Source organism: Lytechinus pictus, chromosome 3, assembly GCF_037042905.1.
Source record: "Lytechinus pictus isolate F3 Inbred chromosome 3, Lp3.0, whole genome shotgun sequence".
Classification (NCBI taxonomy): Eukaryota; Metazoa; Echinodermata; class Echinoidea; order Temnopleuroida; family Toxopneustidae; genus Lytechinus; species Lytechinus pictus.
The window spans coordinates 15,892,155-15,914,559 of NC_087247.1; the positions used below are offsets into that span (position 1 = coordinate 15,892,155).

The window sequence follows — 22,405 nt, forward strand, 5'->3', positions numbered from 1 at the left end:
GCTTAAAATATCATATAACAACATAGTTTTGTATTAACAATTGATATATTTTCTAACGGAAATATGGGCCTGATTTGCCGAATTTCAATCTCCTCCACTCCTTCGATCGAATGATGAGGTGTGGTGTATTGTGGGTGATCTTCGACGGCTAGTTCTCAAGGTACCCGTGCGCGAGGTTTATACCGTGAGTAGAGCCGTCGATCGGCAGCGCATCGATAGAACTTGATGAGCGTCACGATACGAACGCGAGCATATTATTATTGGAAAGTGCCATGGAAAATGCGGCTAACAAGACAAAATAAAATAAGTTATCAAACACGAATTTATTACCAACATCTGCTCAGATTCGATATAAAAAGAGCAAATAATACTTAGAATTTACTCATGATATGATATAAGAAGAAAAAAAATCACAAAAATTTGTTCTTACAAATCATTATAATCAAGGATATCTTTACCCGTCCGGCGCGCGTCCGGAATCATGATGTAATTTGTCGCGCACGAAAATAATTGTTTTTCGTGGAGGGGTATGCGGCAAGTGCGATGCAAAGAAAATGATTGGTAAATATAAAATAATTTTATCATATTCATAATTTTCATAATATTTGGAATAGCAAGTGTGAATTTTTCTTGATTGTATTTCCTCTAAGCTCTAGTTGTCATTTTTAAAGCACTGAAATAAAGGCGTGTCCGGCAATAGGATACACTGCCATACAATAAGAAACAAGATGGCGGCGTAAGCATCGGGCAAGTCTCTTCCGTCTTTTCACAATATTTTTTCATTTTTTTGATGAATTCTTGTTTTCAAAATATTAACAACGAGAGCGTAGAAAGGTCGGAAATGAAGTTTTATCCCATTTACATGATTTAGAGCTAGATCTTTTAGAAGGAAAGTAGAAATCTCGGGGGCGAAAGTTTCAGGGTTTTTTGCGGTAGGCCTACACGCAGATGAATGGGGAGGACTGCCTGGCTTCGTTTAGAATTAGAGTAAGCCTACGTTAGTAAATGATATTTACTCTCAAAAGACTCAAGAAGCCGCCTGGCTAACCTTACCCTTACTAGTTTAAGTTTTACAGCTACACTGTAGCTGTACAGCAAATTTATTAATGCCCTCTTCCAACCCCTTCACACAGTGAGTGGAATTTGTGTAGTGCCCTTGTTAAGTTTTATAAGTTTCTTATGGGTCCCAGTTTATCAAGGTTAAGAATAAGAGACCGATCAAGGCCTTTAATATCTAAGTACGTTAAGCCTACCTGCCACAGGATCTTCTTGAACTGTGTTACTGTTACACCCGAAGTTTTTTGACTTGGTGTGGCCCACAAAGCGAAGGGAAGAAGCTGTCTCAAACCTCTTCAGAACCTCCTGAGTCCTGTGCTTCTACAAAGGTTGATACCCAACCTTTAAAGTCCTCAACTTCGGTCCAGATTTCTGACCAAGGACAAGGAGTAGGAGATGGTTTCTGAGGAGAGGACTTTTCCGGTTCAGAGTCAGACTCAGCCATTTTACGGTGAGATCAAAAAACGCGCGCTGGACTGCTTGATTGATCACGTAAAACTGCCGGTGGAGGGATAGGGCCGACGGGCGCGGCGCGGCCTGGCGAATGGTCCAACTGCAGAACTGCATGCACTGTACCCGCGCCGCCGGGCTTGACATGTCATTACAACGGAGCTCTAGCGAGCAGCGCTCGCTTGCTTACCACCGTCCGTGGGCCGGTACTTTTTACTACATATGGCGAATCGATAGGCGGCGGGGGCTACAATATAACTAAATGTTACAGTGAAACAAATCAAGTTGTAAAATCGATAATAAAGAGCCTAAACAAGAGGGGATACTTACATTTCAATCATGAGATGAAAACATGAAAAAAAGGTTGTTTGCCGAATAATTGCCGCCTTTTCCCGGGCTAATTTACTACGCCGGTATTCAATATGCGCAGCATATGCATAGCAGAACATGATCTGGCCAATGAACGTAGAGGGCAGCAGTACTTAGTATCTGAGGAACACTAGTATCTTTAGCTTTGCAGTCAGAACCAATGTGCGTGCAGTGCATGTTGCAGAGTTTCAGAATTTATTGATTAAAATCCACACATGTTGGATTATTCTCACTTACAAATAAACACTTTTATGGAAAATTATATTGAAACAGAAAGTTACAAATCAATTACATATATGAATATTAAATATGACAAACAGAGAGAGATATATACATATATAATATATAGAGGCCCATGCAGATAATAGTTACGAAAAAAAATTCTTAGGTCATAAACTTGACAAGTTATTGTTAACAAATTTCCATGTTTAACCCAAAAACATATTCGATACATATTCAAATCAATAATTGGCCTCTTATTAGCATAGATAAAAAAATTAGATGCTTTTTTTTTCTTTTGAAAGTTTCTTTGCACGATTTTTAAATTAGTAAATTAAACAAAGCTCAAATCCAAACGAAATATAGTTAGATAAAACAAACTACCAAAAGGAAGACAATTATCATGACCGTCGGGTGGGTGGAGTGAGAGACTGCAGTGCAGGACCCCCACCCCATCCCTAAATAAAATAAAGGTTGCAAAGGACAAATATTTTTCAATTTTAAGATTCGGAAATAAACATAATTATATAGCGTGGTAATACCAAACCGATTATAATATACTGGTTGACTCTCTTATGACATAACTCAAACTTGATGATAAATAAAGAGGAACAACCTAAAAAGTCAAGGGTCTTTGGTATAGGACCAGTAAACTTGGTGACACGACCCACCCCCCTATTTTATTACCCCAACCAAAAATATCGAAATAGGCTGCAACCTCTTTGACTCCCCATATGCTGTATAAAGGTTATGGATACAAATTGAAATTTATGTATGGTATAAAGACAACACGCCTTTGTAATCTTGCCCCCCCCCCAACAAAAAAAGAAGAAGAAACAATATTTTTCTGTTTTTGTTTAACATCAATCGGGGGTGTAAAATTAATCGTGATGAAGATTGGATTGGTTGATGAATGAAAATAACAAAATGACTAAATGAATTCGAAATATTGATTAGCTTATAAATGTGTCTCAAAACGAGGTGTTTAATTTATTTCGTACTTAGAAGAAGTGAGATTTTTTGCTTAAAATGTCCAGAGTCCGGATGGGAATATTATATAGAAAGTTTGTCTACACATCACTGGCGTAAATCTGGGCCGAGCAGTGGGGGGGGGGGGGGTGGATGAAAGCAATATATTGTATATTGACCCGAAAATTAAAAATGTGGGTGACACCCAACTGTGGCTATGTATACGGGGTATATAACGGGGGTATATATATAACCATAGGCGGATCCAGGGGGGTCAAGGGGCCCGCCCCCCCCCCTATTGGCGGAGCAAACAAAAAATGAAAAAAGGGTGAAAGAAAGAAAAAAAGAAAAAGTAGGGGAAAGAATGGAAGAAAAAAGAAGAGGAAAAATAAGAGGAGGAAGATGAGTGCATAAAATAAGGTCAGGGGAAAACTTGAAAAATGATTAAAAAATATATTTCATGTCACTATATTAAATTTTCGCTCGCGCTTCGCGCTCACATAGCCTATTCGATGAGATTATCTTCCTCAAAAGGCTGATATGTAGCTTAAAATATCAAGTTTTGAAGTCAATATACAAAGCATATTTCAGCTCGGACATAGAGAGCTTTCATTATTTTGTTTGATTTACAATTTTTTTTAAGTGCTCTGTAAAGTGTCCGTTTTATTGTGTAAAAATATCATTTGCAGCTTTTTCCGCTGTGCACTCGCATTATTTGATTTGCCAAGTAGGCCTACATATTGTCTTTGTTTATTCCATAAGATTCTTTATACATTAATTCTATAACAAACTACTTAAAGTTCCCCTTTTATGACAGTTTATCAAAAATTTCGTCTCGCGTTTTGCGCTAGCATTATTGTTGAAAATATATTATCAACCCATAAATCCTATTTATGATTACAAATGTGCTTAAAATATCCAGTATTCAGGCCTCAATGTCAACAAATTTCATTCACTCATTAGGCTTATTACATTAATGGATATGATAATAACATTTTCATGAATTCCTAATAACTAAATTGTTCCTTTTTTTAGAAAGGAATATCGACAAGTTTCATATCGCGCTTAGGAAAAGGAATAGGAAGATAGTCATCATTTTAATAGGACGACAAAATGCTCTTAGGCCTATAGTAACGTGCTAAAATTATCCAGTTTCAGATCAGAACATAAACAATTTTCTGCTCGCGCTTTGCGCTCGCATCATTAATGTAGGAAGATACCAAATTACCCATTCCTTTTCATGATTTACAAAACATGAATAGGTTGCACCCATTTTTAGGTCTGAAATCTCTTTTTTCCCGCTAGCGCTCCGCGCTCGCATCAATTGTTTGGTTATTTACTTATACCGTTAATGATTACAAAAAGTGCTTAGAATGTCAATTTGTTAGGTCGGAATGTCACAAATTTTCAGTTCGAGCTTTGCGCTCGCATTATTTAATATTTAAAATATGCATCAATGGCTAACTGCAAAACGTCATTAACAGGTCCCTTTTCGATCAAGCCAGATTTTACAAAAATTTCTGCTCGCGCTTCGCGCTCGCAGTAATTATCTTGTTACATACGCACCTTCCCAGAATGTTCAATTTTCAGGATACAATACACGAAACTCCCAAAATGTTTAGCTCTCGCTTCGCGCTCGCACTATCTAAATAGGGCTTATGAGATCATTACACTGTTATGTTGTTTTATAAGAATAAAGCTAAGAAATGACTGTGAGGACATTGGCGTGCTGCCCACCCCCCCCCCCCCAATTTTTCACGACCAAAAAAGAGAAAAGGAAAGGGATTAGGGTGAAATATCGGCCTATATTTTTCCAAGTGTTATGTAAAAATCTATCACAAACTTTGATTTTTGTAATAAAAATGTAATTTGCGCAATACGCCGTATCAAGCCCCCTCAAAATCTTTGGCTCATTACGCCACTGGGACAACCCCTTCAAAGAAACTTTGAACGGCCGATCGGGGAAAATATGGGTGAAAAAAAATTCGGCCCCCCCATTGGCGGATGCTGGATCCGCCCCCCTGCGAAAGGTATATCGAAACCGCTCGTGCGTGTTGTGTTCATCGTTATCAATATTGAGGACAAAGTCAAATCCTTAACTCTCAAATCCATAATCATTTCATAACTGTAAATCAACTGGGATAATAAAATACTTTGTAGAATGCCGAGTATGCCCTATCTCAGGTCAGTAAAATTCATTACTACAAGAGGCTTTCATTAGATGCAAAGCTTTCAGACCATTCGCCAAAATAACAGGTTATTTACCGTACAGGTAAGATTATTTGCTCAATATCTTGTTATATCTGCATATTTTACTGTGTAAGCCATATGCATTATATTATACTGATTGAAAACTCTTGAAATGATTCCTAGTAAGGAACGGAGTTTGCAGAGTAAAAGTCTTGGAAAATATTATTCTAGACTTAAGTTTAAAGAATCTATTGCCACGGGCCGGGCATGAACACATTGTTGATTCTCTTTCACAAAATATACCGTATGCTCCGTTGGAAGACAAAGGTATATCCTTTGGAATTTTATCATATTAATTTCCTAAATTATAATAATAAAAAATGTTGTGAAGCCCCTATTACATGTTCTCTGATGCAAGTGGGTGGCAACGCGTTATTTTATCTCTCTGGTGAGATCAGATTTGGTGGCATTGCCAATGAAAGGACCAACATGCATGATGTTATTATCTCAATATAAAAATACATTGATATGTCGCTTTGAATTTTCTCTTTTATATGAATCCATCTGTTTTCAAAAATTTCATTCTCATTTTAAGTGTTGCTGTCTATTATGCTATGAATTTAAGCAGGATTCACCACGAATCGCTCTCTGTCCCTCGTGGGTATTGTCAGTACATGAATCAAAAATCAATAATGTACACCAAATTTATTGTTGTTTTATGAACTACTAATAGGTAGTAATGTAGGCGTTAGTCCCATGTATATACTCAAAGTCAATGGACTTTGGACCATAGGACGATCTCAGTAAAGTAACAAACAATCGGCAAACAATTAACCAGTGGTGGTCGCACAGAAGCGTTGTGTGTTGCTACCCTCTACGTTCGTTGGTTTTCACCAACAGAGCACTAAAAGTAGGCCTACCGGTATCGATAAACTCACAGCAGCTGACAGCAGCTTTGTTTGTTAGTTTTATTTCCGTCATAAAAAAATACATAACAATATATATACAAGAGATACAAGGAGTAACATATACATACATAATGAAATAAATTCTAAACATTGATTAAAAAAAGAAAAGAAAAGAAAATGATTGATTGAAACATGTTAAGAAAGTTAAAAGATCAAACTTAAAACAAGAGACGGTTGGATAACCCATATTCAGCTGCACCAATTATATGTGCAGCTGGTCTTCCATGGGGACCAAGTAAAAAGAGAGTCATAGGGAGCGGAAAATGAGAACAGAAAAGAAAAGACAAAAGAGGGAAATGAAGGAAGAAAGAAAAGAAAAGGTAGAAAAAGAAAGAAAGGAGAGAAAAAAAAATCACTATCAGTTTGCTTACTCCTACCCTACTAACCCCTCCCCCCCAAAAAAAGAAATCAATGTCTCAAATGTGACAACGCTGATCTAAAAGAATTTAAGGTCATACAATTACGAATATTATCTGGGATACTGTTAAACAACTTAGTTCCCCTATAGAAAAATGTGCGTTTGCAATAATTAGTTCTGGGTTTGGGGAGGCACAAATTATTTTGTCGAAAATGGTAAGGTCTTGAGGTGTAAAATATGTATTTTGTTAGATATTTGGGAGCCAAATCATGGAGGATCTTAAACATCATTGTTCGAATATGAAAGTTTTGCCTATATAGACTTCAGGGTTTGCCATTCCATTATTTCATAAATTGAGTCAGTAGAAACATGTGACCGATTATTAATATTAAGGATAATTCTACCAGCTCTATTTTGCAACTTTTGTAGCTGATCTGTATATTTGTCATAGGAAGATTGCCATATTACATCAGCATAATCCAAGTTGGGTAGTATAACGCTCTGATAGATAATTTTCAAATTATTCCTATTGATAAATTTACTTAATCTACGGAGGACCGAAATCATACGACCCACCTTTTCACTAAGTGGTTAACATGAACATCCCATTTCAGTTCTGAATCAATATACACACCCAAGTATTTCAGCGAAAATACTTGTTTGATGGTATGACCATCAATTCTTAAGTCTAGTCCATTTTTTTTTAGCATATGTCTATTTCCAAAAAGCATGCATATTGTTTTGTCATAATTATAATTTTAAGTCTATTCTTGTTCATCCATCTATCAAGAATGAGCAACTCTCTATTTAACGTTGATTGAACTACGTGGGGATCTCTATATGAGAAAAGTAAATCACAGTGTCATCTGCATAGAGATGGATGTTGCATGACTTAAAAATAGTAGGTAAATCATTAATAAAAATTATAAAAAGCAGCGGACCTAGTATCGATCCTTGAGGAACCCCTTGCCTGGTTGGTAATTCTTCAGAGTTGCAGTTATGATTACATGTTACAATTTTTCGGTCTGAAAGGTAGCTATAAAACCAGTTCAAATTCGTTTTTTTAATCCCAGCTCTTTTAAGTTTTTCAAGTAGATATTGAATGTTGACCAAATCAAAAGCTTTTTGGAGGTCAACGAAGAACGCACCAGTGTATTTTCCATCATCAAGGTCTATTAACCAATCATCCGTGACTTTGATTAGGGCGGTTGAGGTAGAATGTTTAGGACGGAAGCCTGATTGGTCCAAAGTGATAATGTTATTACAATTTAAATGTTGTACGAGCTGTTTATGGATTAATCTTTCAAGATAAACAAGAAAGAATAGAAATCGGTCTGTAGTTATTAGGATTTGATCGATCACCTTTTTTGTGTAACGGAATAACTTTGGCAATTTTCCATTTCTTTGGAAAGACACCTTGAACGATGGATTCATTCATAAGATAGCTAACTGGACGTATAATTTCATTTATGGACATTTTAGGATATGAATGGGTATTCCGTCTAAACCCACGGATTTCTTATTTTTCAGTAGTAGTACTTCTTTCAGTATATCATTTTGACTTACAGTACAAAGTTTCAATGGATGTTCAACTGCCATACCAGTAACGTTTTTATCATGTACTAAGTAATTTTCTGTCGCAGATGCCAGGTTCAACAAATTACCTATATTTGCAAAATATTGATTAAATTGGTTGGCCATGGTTTGACTTTGACTAGATTGAGGTGGAGAAGAAGAAATGTTCTTGAGTAACAAAGAAGATAATGGTTTTTGTAGGAAAATTGTGAGGTGGATATCAATCACAGTTGAAGAAAGATTTGATATGTTTCATTATTATTGCTTTGAGTTTTGACATAGGACAGGGACATTCTAAGAAGATTATGTCACCATATGAAAATGATGACTATCTTCCTATATCACTTCCTAAGCGGGAGATGAAACTTGTCGATATTCCATTCTGAAAAAAGGGTCAATTTGATTATTAAATTAATATCGTATTTATTAATCTTATAAGCCTGAGAACGAGAAATCTGTTAATTTCTTATGGCCTGAAAACTGGACATTTAAAGCACGCTTGTAATTATGAATAAGATGCACGAAATTTTTGATAAACTGTCATGAAATTGGGATTTTAAGTAGTTTGTTATATAATTAATATTGGGATATACATATCAAATCACCAATCAAAATGCGAGCGTGCAGCTGTTAAGTTTTGACAATTTGACCTGTATATAGGGATATATTTGAGAATTTATGGAATGATACAGGAAAATAATAGGTACCTGACAAATCAAATTTTGCGAGTTCCTCAGCGCGCGCCGCGCAGAAAATGTTAACATTCAGAAGATAAAACAAAAAATTTTACAGAGCACTTTTTAAAAATCAATTTGTAAAAATCAAACAAAATAATGAAAGTTCGATTTCCGAGCTGAAATATGTTTTATATATTGACTTCAAAATTTGATATTTAAGCTCCTTATGCAGCAAGATATATAAATCACATAAAAGGCAATGCGAGAGCGAAGCGCGAGCGAAAATTTCATACTGTATTGTGACATGAAATATTTCTAAAATTATTTTCCAAGTCTTCCCCTCATCTTATTTTATTCACTCGTTCGTCTTCCTCCTTTTATGTTTCCCCTTCTTTTTTCTCCTCTCTTTTCCCTTTTTTTTTTCTTTCCCCCTTTTTTTTTTTTTTGCTCCGCCAATAGGGGGGGGGGCGGGCCCCTCGCCCCCCTGGATCCGCCTATGCATTACCATAAGAATTACCATGGCTCAACTTGCCCCATTTTGGCTGGCTCAAAGTACCCCATTCCGAACTTAATGCTATATTTTCACATCCACATGTTTCTTATGCATCCATCATGTAAAAGACTATGACAAGAACGAAGATCCATACCTGGACTAACAATATTGTTCTTATTTCTTTATTATATTTAAAGACGTGTGTGGGTAAAAAGCTCTTATCTATTTTACACCCTTTTTTACATTTTTGGCTGAAATTTGTATTTTCCCCTCTAGAAAGGTACTTCTTGGTTCAAATCCCCTAACAACACTCGCGGCTAACGGCGCCTTAACAGTGCTTTCTGTGCCTTCTGTGCAGTCATTCGACCCATGTTGATAGGAGCCGATTTGTTAATGAATGATATATAATACAGATTGTGATGTCAAGCGTTGATCCCAGATGTAAATAATGCATTATAGCCATCGCGGCGACATTCCCGACCTTTCGTTGAAAGAACGCGAACGCTTATTTACGACGTTAGTTGATTTTAGAAGAGACTTTTGGGCCCGTCGTCATTTCTTAAAACTCTGTCCTGCAATGCAAATTGTGTGACATGAGATTTTTTTTTCGTTTCGCATCTGGAACGGAAACATTCAATTTGCGTTTCGTGTGCAAAATTCTGGTTGCTACTATGGTAACAGCGATATATCCGATTTAGGACGACTTTCCAAATCCACATTTGGTTCCTCCCAGAGCTCGAGAGGCCGCCCGGGGGGCCATTTTCATTGAAGAGTGGATACCAGGCGCAACAACGCGTAAAAAGGGAAAGAGTGGGTAAGTACGTTACGTATTATAGGCCTATGTTACGTTATAAAGGTGTCAAAAACGATGATTAAAATACTGAAAAAAGGGATATATTTCCAATACTTGTAGGGTTTCACAAGCCAAATAATTGTTAAAAGATGCATTTTCATAATCTGGAAAAGACTTGCTTCCCTTGTTTAGGGTACTTTTCGAAACCACATGGTTGTGCCTGGTATCCACTCATCAATGGAAGTGGTCCCCCCGGAATTTGAATCTAACCCCCCATTTCTGGGGAAAGTAAAACATAATACCCTTTACATCGTGTGCTAGAGGCGTATCGTTTGTGTAGAAGGAGTGAACAAAAGAAACAAAAGAAACCCGCATGCAAACGTATATATTGCATACGCTGTGTACATATGCGAAATAAGTTCGGCCAGAGAGGTGATCTAACCCATGGAATCAATTGCCAGTCATCCACCAATAATCCACATTAAATGCAATATCGATTCGATGGACTGTAATGATATATATCTAAGCCTTAATTTAGTAAGTTTTTCCTCACTCAATATGTACTCGATTTGTTTGAAAAACCACTTTCTTATCCATGTCATGTTCTATTTTAGGTCCTGCATTTCGAATATCTCCAGCCATCAGTCGTAATACATGCATGTATGGCGCGCGGGTGTCGCGGGAAAGAATTTTGCACACGAAAAGCAGATCTGTAGGGCCTGTAACCCCCCTGTAACACAAATCTTAGCATTGATTGTAGAGCAGTTTTCTACGTTTGATTGTATTGACTATAATGTACAATCAGTCTTAAAAATCAAGTGTATGATTAAGCGTCAACTTTTGTGCTAGGGGACCCTAATATTAGCGTCCGTGATGATTGCGAAAGGTGGCAATTACCGGTTGTAACAGGGCCCTTTGTTAGCGCAGTGTTAGCGAAATGTTACGCTAACAGCGTTTCTGTGCGGCCGATACAGGCCGATATTAGAAGTAGAAAGAGATTATCATTTGATGATCTTTATGATATTTATCAACTCTAAAATAGATTTTAATGATGCGAGGTCGCGTGTTTATTGGGGGCATGCACGAAAGAACGTGATTATCATGATTTTGATCAATGCATGAAAATGTACTGAGAACTATACGTCGGAGTTGCAGGGGATATGATTTTCTTGTAGTGACAAATAAAAAGAGCGGAAATTTATTTATTTATTTTATTTCATTTCCAGGTACACATACTCATAACAATAGTCAAATTCATTACATTGAAAATAATCATCATACAACATCCAATATACAATATCAAATTAAAAAAAAAACACTCAAAAAAGGGAAAGTACATGCACCAGCTAATGCCTGGGGATTATCAAAAGAAATCAAGTTTCTGTTAAAAGACTCTCCTCATTAGCTGGTGCTAAAAAAAGAACACTAACATTAAAATACAGTTCAACAAATAACAAATAAAAATGACATTTGAATACATAATTTGCTAATGCAGGTTTAGAAGGAAAGAAAGAAAAAAAAAAGAAAACAAAAATGAAGAGTAAAACGGAAGAAAAAGGAATCATGAACAAGAGAGGTATTAATAGGCCTATAAGTCGTATAACTTTGTATTACGCCTGTAACTGACATGAGGGGAAAGTCCCCCATATTATCATTATCATTATTATTGCAATTATATAACTACTACTTCTACTACTATTGTTATCATTATTATTATTATAATTTTTATCATTTTATTATTATTATTATTATCATTATTATTATTTTATTAGATATTAAAATACATCACCAATCCATTAAAATGTTTTGTTCACTTCCTAGTCATACTTTGTCACTTTCGTTGATTTCACAAACCGTTTTGTAATATTCTACATTAAAACTCAAATTATTTTCAGGTCATTATATCGATGTGAAGGCCTATAGTAAGTCAATCATGCCAATTCAGGGGCGCAGCATTGAAATATTCAGTATAGTTAAGGTGTAACTTCATGTTTTATAATTCTTAAGATTACAATACAATACAATTCGTCAAATAGAAATTCCCAGTTAATCTCTTCTAACATAGGCCTGGGAAGCGGGGTTGCTGGGGATGTTATTCTCAAAAGGCAACACCCCCTAAAAATCTGGTGGATATGCTTAATGGCAGAAACGTTATCCAAATGACCTACTTTTTTATCGAAAGCCCTTTTTTTTGCAAGCCCCCTTTTTTGGTCAAATTTGAACCAGCACCCCCTGTAAAAAAAATCGTTCCTAAGTTCCTGTCTACTAAATCTAAAACACACTCTTAAACAATCTATCAACATTTAAAGAGATATGTTATCAGAATGGTAATGTAGAATGTAATTTACATTCTTACATAGATATGATTATTATTTTTCAGTGCCCAAACAGCTGAAGTGCTTCTATTTCAATGCAAGGAGACAGTTTTTAGAGTGAACGAAGTGGGCATCTATCTCAGTTAGTTACCAGTAACTTAGGTTTTAAACTCTTACTATATTTTCAACTGTATTTACACTTTAAAACTAGCATCTATCTCGGCTTTTATTTTCAATTTCAGTATATAAGTTGGCAACTACATCTAAACGTATTTTGATACAACAAGTTGCTGATATTTTGGTACAACAAGAGTTGTTGATACAAAGAGTTGCTTTAGGTGATTTACTGATTATGTGTGAGGCTTTGTCAGTGCACGTTTCATAACTACAAACATCTGATTTTGCCCTCTATCGTTGTGCTTTGTTATCAACAAGTAGTGATAGTTCTCATATAATAGGCCAGTTAACTTTGATAATAATTTACTCACGTACTTGGTAATGTCGAATAGCTAAAAAAATCTTCTGATAATTTTCAAAAATTTAATTAAGTTAGAATTTTCATTAGAATCAATGATGGATAACTTGGCTTAGATTGTGTAAAATTCTACTATATAATTTTTACACGAAGGGGCAGCAACTCAATCTGAAATATTGTTAATTTCATGTTCTGATTTAAGATGAGTGAACGTCGCATCGCTGTGATTGGAGCCGGGGCAGCTGGGCTTTGTGCAGCACGCCATCTAACGACAAAACCTGCTCAGTTTGATGTGGTTGTCTTTGAGAAGTCGGATCGTGTAGGAGGTACTTGGGTCTACACCGAGAGTGTTGGCTTAGATGAACATGGATTACCTATTCATTCAAGCATGTACAAGTCACTCAAGTATGATATTTTTTCTGCTTTAGCTAATTTCTGCGATGTTTAAATGATACTAGTTGAAAACTCCCAGGTATCGAAGACGAGATGTTCTGGTCATTTAGCAGTCCTATTCATATAATTATTGTTTATAATTCTTTAAAAAATGTAATTTCATAAACTTAACTTTACATATCTAGCTACGTCGTGTAGGCCTATGTATTTGTACCATAAACCCCGTTTATTCAAAAGGTGATATCTAAATTACCGTATCACTCAGTCATGCTGCATCCTATGACTCACAAGAAGGTGTTATGGAACTTAAAGCCGTGTAACTCACTATAAAATTGCTACTTTAATCGTTTACTATTCCACCATTTTTAGTAGGAAATTTATCAGTTTCTGAAATTAAGAAAAAAAAAAAACACAACCAAACATACCTTCATAATAATAAGTAGGTAGTTGATGGCGTTGATTACAGAAAATTTGCAATAACATGGGAAAGTGTTTAATTTATTACTCTTTGGTGACACATCCCACTAATTATTAGTTTATATATACACTGTAAAAACTGAGGTGTTAAAACTGACACCAGTTGGTGTTAATAGAGGACCACACCCTGAGGTGTTAAAATTACACCCTAGGGATTGAACATAACACCAAAGGGTGTTGATGTGACAACCAAAGGTGTTGTAATAACACCTGTAGTTGTTAAACTAACACTGTCAATTTAACACCGGTGTAAAATAACTGGTGTGGTCCTCTATGTACACCGGTTAACACCACAGTTTTTGCTGTGTATCGTTACTCAAATGAATAGAACAAATCTACCGAAGGAGATCATGGCCTTTCCCGATTTCCCTTTCGATGAGAGACTACCATCGTTCATAAAGCACACAGATGTCTTAGATTACTTACAACAGTACTCAGACCATTTTCAACTGGACAACTTCATACAGGTAGGAATCCTCATAGCGAGAATAGAAATACTGGTTTCCTTGTACGGACAAGACACCTCGATCCACGGAGGACACCTCACCCATACGAATTACTTCTTCACTTTCGAAAGAGTTTTCTTCCCGGAATGGTCATCCTAGACAGTTGCAGACCCGGGGGGGGGGGGGGGGGCATAGAGTCTACAATGGTCCCCATCGCTTTACTTAAAGGACAAGTCCACCCCAACAAAAAGTTGATTTGAATAAAAATAGAAAAATCCAACAAGCACATCACTGAAAATTTCATCAAAATCGGATGTAAAATAAGGAAGTTACGATATTTTATAGTTTCGCTTAATTTCACAAAATAATTATATGCACATCCCAGTCAGTATGCAAATGAGGGAACTGATGACATCATTCACTCACTATTTCTTTTGTATTTTATTATACGAAATATGAAATATACTTATTTTCTCCTCGTTGTCCTGTGAAAAAAAAAATATTTTGCCCTGAACATGTGGAATTACCATTGTTTAACATTTTAGGGTTCAGTCATGTTGGTCCTTATTGCCATATCTGTAAAAATTGAAATATTGTATAATTCAAACAATAAAAAACAAAAGAAAAAGTGAGTGTGGGACATCATCAATTCTCTCATTTGCATGTCACTGAGTCGTGCATATCACTGTTTTGTGAAAAATAAGCAAACTTTAAAATGTCATAACTTCCTTATTTTACATCCGATTTTGATGAAATTTTCAGCATTATGCTTGTCTGATTTTTCTATATTGATTCAAATCAACATTTATCTGGGGTGGACTTGACCTTTAAAGGACAAGTCCACCCCGACAAAAAGTTGATTTGAATAAAAAGAGAAAAATCCAACACGCATAACACTGAAAATTTCATCAAAGTCGGATGTGAAATAAGAAAGTTATGGCATTTTAAAGTTTCGCTTAATTTCACAAAACAGTTATATGCACACCCTGGTCGGTATGCAAATGAGGAGACTGATGATGTCATCCACTCACTATTTCTTTTGTATTTTATTATATGAAATGTGAAGTATTCTAATATTCTCATCATTGTCAAGTGATACAACGATTAATTCCTCCCTGAACATGTAGAATTAGCATTGTTTAATACTATATGGTTCAGTCAAGTTGGTCCTTTTTGTCAAATCTATAAAAAAATGAAATATTGTATTATTCAAACAATTAAAAAACAAAAGAAATAGTGAGTGAGGGATATCATCGACTGACTCACCTAGTTGTGTATATCACTGTTTTGTGAAAAATAAGCAAAACTTTAAAATGTCATAACTTTCTTATTTTACATCCGATTTTGAAGAAATTTTCAGCACTATGCTAGTTTGATTTTTTTTCTATTTATTCAAGTCAGCATTTTCATGGGGTGGACTTGACTTTTAAATTACAATGCCTCATTCTTCTTTTGAGGGGATTTAAGACTAAGATTATTCATCTTTTTTTTACATTAATAATTCGAAACGAAGTGGTTGCATGATGGCTTCCAATAATTAATTTTCTTATAGTAGACTGACCCTCTACAAATCGTTATGGGTTAAGATCCAGTACAGACGAAGTTGTATTTGGGCCTGATAATAATTCATCTACATTAACTCACGTACATGTAATATATGAACCATTTTTATACGCTAATTTTGTGGGACTTTCCACATGTGTAATCCGTGACACCAAAACTGTTGAAATAAAAACTTCATTTCCAATTTTATTTGTAGTTTTCTACTGTAGTTGAGATGGTGAGACCGATAAAGTCTTCTGATGATTCGATAACATGGGAGATAACTGTCTCAAACCTTCGAACCAGGCACCGGACTACGTCAATCTTTCATCAAATCATGGTTTGCAATGGGTAAATACCTTTATAACTTCACTTTCATTTCTCATGTCATTTTGTGTGTGTGTGTGTTTGAGCATGCTAAGGGCGAAGAGTTTCCCTCCTCCTTACCACACTTTTCTACAGTCCACTTCGGTACACTACCAAGATGGAATGTGCAGCACTTCTGTAATTTCAATAAGTTCAATATTTTTTTGTATTTCATATCAATCATGACAAAGGTGAACTTAAGGATCTACTAATGAAATACCAAAGTCCAACACCACCTCTCAGATGTCAATGGATGATATCATTTTCATGTATACCCTCCATTGCTCGGCGATTTCTTGAAATTCTTCTCTGCGCCCGGTGGGGGGGGGGGGATGTCTCAATCCTGCTGTAAATAATTTAAATGAAGAGTCCAGAGGACACATCCATATCACTCCACTCCCTCCCCCGATCGCCGCCTATCTGCAAAGTATACCATACAGATCAATGTATAAGTAATAATGTAAATACATTTCAGTATTGGACCCCTTCGAAAGTTACCCCCTAAAGTATATTTCGTTACCAATAGCCAGTATTGATAAACCCGTTGAAGGATTCTGCGCTTGAACGAGATGCATCAGCATCAGACAAGGTTCGTTGTTCCGAAGGTTCGTTAGTCCGAAAACGAAATAAGGTTAGTTAATCATTTAGTTTTCGGACTAACGAACCTTCGGAATTACGAACCTCATTTCTTTTTCGGATTAACGAACCTTCGGAATAACAAACCTCATTTCGTTTTCGGACTAACGAACCTTCGGAATTACGAACCTTCGGAAATACGAACCTTCGGAATAACGAACCTTCGGAATATCCGAACCTTCGGAATAACGAAGCTTCGGAATTACGAATGTATGCGGCATAGGTTATTAGTAAAACTATAGGGATAACTTGAAAGCATCCCAATCAATGACAAAGCATTCCACAGGGGAAGGGGGATATTCCATGTGGTCGGCCGATGTCAACCCTTATAATAATTATTATGAACATATTTTATATAATTTCATGCATGTTCTTGCGTGAATCTGAGATAATTAACTTTTGATATTACTCAAATTTCTGTTCGCTGATACCTGTTTTGCCAACTAACATACTAATGCATCATTAAGAATTGGACAAGCCAAGTTAGAATCTGACTTGCTCCGAGAAACTGTCGACAAACATGTCAAATGAAAATGTGTGTATTATTAAAACACCTGCATAGCATTGTTAAAACAACTGTTTAAAACACATTGTCTTGTCGTTGGCTCGTCATACGAGGTTAAAGCAGACTAGGCTGTTACCAAGCGGGCACATTCCTATCCTCCTTACATATTCTTGATATAATCTAACTTGTCTCATGTCCTTATTTACCTGTGGGAATATCAGATTTCAAATTTGTATTTTGTCTCAATTTGACAGCCATTATGCCATACCGAACATTCCCGATCTTCCAGGCAGAGATAAGTTCAAAGGTTATCAACTTCACAGTCACAACTACCGTCACCCTGATGTCTTCAAGGATCAGAAGGTAGTGGTCTTAGGAGCTGCATCATCTGGTCTCGATATCATTCTTGATATTGCCCCTCATGCAAAGCATGTCTACCTGAGTCACTGGAAGGATCGTGTGGTAGCCCCTCTTCCTGATAACACAGAGCAGGCCAAGGAAGTTGTCTCTCTCACCCAGGAAGATGTGGTTTTTGCAGATGGAGAAAAGTGCAAACCTGATGCCATTATCTACTGCACGGGCTACAACTACGACTTCAGTTTCCTCACTCCAGAATGTCAGCTGACGGTAGATGACAGACGAATCATGCCTCTCTACAAGCACATCATACACACCAGTTTCCCATCTCTTGCTTTCATTGGCATTACACAGAAGGTCCTGCCATTCCCTCACTTTACCGCGCAGGTCAAGTTCGTCCTGGCAAGCTGGATAGGGACTTATCAACTACCGGACCAAACCGAGATGGACGTTTCTACCGAAGAGGACTTCCGGTGGAGAACCACCACCTTGAAGATGCCACATAGGTACGCTCATTTCATGGGATCTATCATGAGAGAGTATCATCAAGATCTTCTAGAGATGGCTAAAGAACACCAGTTCAAACCCGTCCTCATGGATCTCTATGAGGAGATGTACAGGATAAGAAGAATCAATCTCATGCATTACAAGAAATTAGGTTTTAAGGTTTTGAACGATGAAAACTTTCAACTACTTGAGGTTGACACTCAATAACCTGACATTATACGTTGAGGTTGAACCCTGTGGACTTGGTCTATAGGGTCTAACGTGGAGACTGTGTATTATAATGAAATCAAATCGCGACCATCGGATTGAGTCCATTTCCTTGCTGTCGCTATATTAATAAAGAAATGAAATTTAAACAAGTATATTCAAATTCAAATTCATTTTTTATGTTTAGTGACTGATGAATACTTCATACATTTTTTGTATAAAGTCAAACAAAATAATTTTAGAATGAAACAGTATTTTGTGTACGGAAATCGGTGTGATAAATCCCATAAAACAGAGGCTTGAGACAGGACACTGAATCTAAATAGCATTCATAAAATAAAACAGGAAGAAATTTGGATATATTAATGGCGTTGGTCGAGTTTGAAACATAATTATATTTTTAAAATACTAAATAACTCTAAAAAAACTTGGGTAAAAGTGTTTCATGAGGGCTGTGTCCAACCAACATTGGGCATTTTTATTTATCCAGTGTGATGAAAATTTTGCCCATTCTAAAGTAATTGCTGCTTATTTTGGTAACCTTACTGGACAATATGCTTTCCGCATTGGGTAAAATACTGCCCCAAATTGGTTGGACACATAATTACCCTCGTGGTGGTAAAAAATGTACCATATTTTTACAGTGTATGAAGCGTCGTGGGGGTATACAATGGATCTCTCGCTTTTGCGGCTTTTCCCATCGCGGCTGAGCGTTCGTTGGCATTACCACTCTCAGCAGAGGTTTAAAATGGAGACACTAAGTTTGTTTATTTTATTTTTATTTCTGCGTTCACAATACATTAGCAAAAATATTTACATTGTTTGAAACATACAAACTAATCCATAATGTATACAATATAAAAAATACATGATTAGAAAAAAAAATGGTGTGGGCATATACTTCACATTTTAATTATAATAAAAAAGCAACATTAACAAATGAACGCAGGAGACCGCCATAGTGAGCGGTTAAGCTTGTAATTGATGGCGGCCTGATAAAAAGGGTTCGTGACTAAGATTGGTATTTACTGAACAACACTTCATCCCAAATGGGTATAGGATGCACAAAGTATGTATAGCAATAGAGTCTTGAAGCTCTTGTTGGAATGCTCCCCATGGAGTGGAGGAAGCGCATACATTGTGTGCAAGCATATCAGGATCCGATGACTGGGGTATATCTGTAAGGTACGACGTAGTTCCCAATGTATTGAGCACTATATAAAAGCGGAATATTTAATATTAGAACCCCCGAATAGATAACGCATATTCTATCATAATAGTGAGCAAACAAACGTTATATTTTTTTGTTTCACGTCAAATGATAACCCTTTTCAAGGATTTTTCTAGAAAAAAAACTTTTTAGGAAGTTGAGTATTATATTGCTGAACGTAAAGGACATCTGCTTCATTCAATTTTCGGAATCGTCAACAGTATGACAGTAAAATATGGGGCAAAAATCCATCAGTATTATATGATAATCAAGATGTATCATAAGTTAATCTAGGTTTTAATTATACATTCAATACACATCTGATTCATGTCCCATTGAAGTGTGTGTGTGTGTTTGTTTTTTAAGATGATCTTTTCGAAGACTGGTGTATCCAACTAAACACGAATTATTCTTCACCAGCGCCATCTACAATATGTAAAAATGGTGTTGTGAGTTGAGAAAAATATGATTAAATGGTGTTATTTAGCTGAAGAAATAGATTGTTATTCAGAATTAAAGGAAATTCAGTTGATGTATAAAGACAGAAACCAAGTTTGGTTTGTCGTATTATTACAAGTCTATTCCAATTTACAAGTTTATTTATTAATTCGATATCATATTTATCTCGTGAAATGTAGACACCTGTGTAATTTGCTCCTGTTATTGTGTGAATAGATTAAATGAAATGAAATACAAATTGACTCCTACTTTAGGCCCATACTCTGGAGAAGTGCTTACTCAACTTTGGGCTATAGCCCCCCCTAAAAATAAATCCGTAGGAAAATGGTGCCCTTTTTAAAATAGAAAATGCCCTTTTTTTCAAAATGAAATGTGCCCTTTTTCAAAATAAAATACCCTATTTAAAGTAAAACGTAATTAATTTTCAAGTTTTTTTAGTAAGGTACTCATCCTGTTCCTGATTACAAAAAAATTCTTAGAATGTCTAGTTTTCAGGTTGGAATATCATAAATTATCAGCTCATGCTTCGCGCTCGCATTATTCGAATGGTGAGATGTGTATCTTATTTACGATTCACTAAATGCAGTCCTTAACAGATTACGTTTCTTGGTCAGTATATTAAAACAAATTCAGCTCGCTCTTCGCGCTCGCGTTTATTATTTGGTAAGAAACACAACTTTTTCATGATTAGAAAAACTGCTCGGAATGTTTAATTTTCATGTCATGAAAATATCCGAAAGTTTGAGCTCGCGATTCGCGCTTGCAACATTTCGCCAGGATGCCCTTTTAACAGTAATTAGCGCTAATATTGACCAATTGTGAGTTTTACAACTTCAGATTTGAATATTTTTCCAAAACCGCTCGCACGCGGATGAGCCTATATAGTATTTTATTTTTTTATCAGTCAGAAATCACTTAAAAATGGTTTTGCTCAACTCAGGGGCGGCGATCCGGGGAGGGGGTAGTGGGGGGCACAGTGCCCCCACTTTTTGAAGCACTCAAAAAGTGCCTTTATACGCAAGAAATGTACCCCTCACGAACGTGTACTGTGTTTTAGGTGTTACCGAGTGATTTTTCTCGTATAAGTGCCATTTTTTAAAACCAAAAATGCACCTCTCGAACATGTTCTGTGCCACTTTCTCCTGAGAAGGACCCGTTTTATGTGTTAGCAAGTGCCATTTCTCGTATCAGTGACAAATTTTACCAAAAATGCCACCTCACGAACTTTCTTGTGCCCCTTTCACCTAAAATACGACCCGTTTTATGTGTGAGAAAGTGCCCCCTTGCCTTCTTGTAAGTGCCCTTTCTCAAATCAGTGCCCCCTTTACCCAAGAAAAGTGCCACTCACTAATGTGTTCTATGCCCCTTTCATACATGAGCAGGATCCGTTTTATGCCCTTAGCAAGTGCCCCTTCCCTCTTATAGGTGGCCTTTCTCGTATCAGTGCCCCTTTTTACCCAAGAAAAGTACCCCTCACGAACATGTTCTGTGCCCCTTACACCTGAGAAGAACCGTTTTATGTATTAAAGACTGCCCATTTGAAACAAAATTCTCATTTTATATGTTACTACTTATGAAGGGGGAAATAAAAAACACGTAGGAATAATCCTACGTGCCTTAAGTTTAATGAGTCATGTGAGTGGGGGTAGATAAGCAGTGGCGTACAGATGGGGGGGGGGCAAGAGCCCCCCCCCCCAAAAAAAAAAAAAACCAAGGAAAAAAAAAGAAAAGGAAAGAGAGAAGAATAAAATATGATATTATTTTCTAAATATAATTTCAAAATCTATCACAGAATTGGATTTTCGTTATGAAAATGTCAAAATCTTGGCTCGCTCGCAGCTTCTTGCAAATGTTACGCCCCTGGCTCAACTTAATTACTACAAAACACACAACTACTTCACGCAGATGATAACCTCATGGTGAAAATATCCGTTTGCACTTTGCCCCCCCCCCCAAACGAAAATATGTTCCGCTGGCCCTGGCTTAACAATAGGGATTATACAAATGTCGGGAGGGGATGTGTGTAGGAAAAAATAAGAGCAGGTAACGAGCAGTAGCGTACCTAGGATTTTCCACAGGGAGAGGCAAAACCGTCCGCCAAAAAAAATTGACAAGCAAAAAAAAAAAAAAAGGTCTTCAATCACAAATAAAGGATTTCAAAGGATTTCGTTACCAGAAAAAAAATTGACAAGCAAAAAAAAAAAAAGGTTTTCAAGCTCGTCAGGGGGGGGGGGGGCAAAAAAGGTCTTCAAGCTCGTCAGGGGGACAGGGATACGTCCTTTGCATGGGTTGTGACTCGTCAGGGGGGCAGACTGCCCCCCCCCTGCCCCCCCCCCCCCGTAGGTACGCTAGTGGTAACGAGGGCAAAATACCTCAGTCGCCTGCCTTCCTTC

General features: G+C 36.6%; 2 protein-coding genes across 6 annotated transcripts in view; one reads left to right on the top strand and one right to left on the bottom strand.

The window, feature by feature from the left end:
* Positions 1-1,526, bottom strand: part of LOC129257734 (uncharacterized) — a 30,386-nt gene extending 28,860 nt beyond the window's left edge. The window contains exon 1 of the mRNA XM_064096507.1: positions 1,254-1,526. The gene's annotated coding sequence lies outside the window, so the exon portion shown is untranslated. The remainder of the gene's footprint in view (positions 1-1,253) is intronic.
* A 3,536-nt stretch (positions 1,527-5,062) lies between these two features.
* On the top strand, positions 5,063-20,414 carry LOC129255843 (uncharacterized). Of its 5 annotated transcripts, none has more exons than XR_010292959.1 (6): positions 5,120-5,247; positions 13,110-13,312; positions 14,106-14,244; positions 15,983-16,116; positions 17,527-19,024; positions 19,809-20,090. XR_010292959.1 is itself a non-coding variant. In XM_064096509.1 (5 exons), the coding sequence occupies exons 2-5, from the start codon at positions 13,110-13,112 to the stop codon at positions 18,341-18,343; spliced, it is 1,293 nt and encodes a 430-aa protein (XP_063952579.1). In that variant the 5' UTR covers positions 5,063-5,247; the 3' UTR covers positions 18,344-20,414. The 5 variants fall into 5 exon arrangements, 3 of the variants coding, with proteins under 3 accessions (XP_063952579.1, XP_063952578.1, XP_063952580.1); XR_010292958.1 differs by having other exon boundaries at positions 5,180-5,335; XM_064096509.1 differs by having other exon boundaries at positions 5,063-5,247; positions 17,527-20,414.
* The last annotated feature ends 1,991 nt before the right edge of the window (positions 20,415-22,405 follow it).

Coding starts and splice junctions, on each gene's coding strand:
- LOC129255843 (XM_064096508.1), top strand. CDS start 5,285: ATGCAAAGCTTTCAGACCATTCGCCAAAATAACAGGTTATTTACCGTA. Junction 5,336..13,109: donor ACAGGTTATTTACCGTACAG/GTAAGATTATTT, acceptor TTCTGATTTAAG/ATGAGTGAACGTCGCATCGC. Junction 13,313..14,105: donor AGCATGTACAAGTCACTCAA/GTATGATATTTT, acceptor TCAAATGAATAG/AACAAATCTACCGAAGGAGA.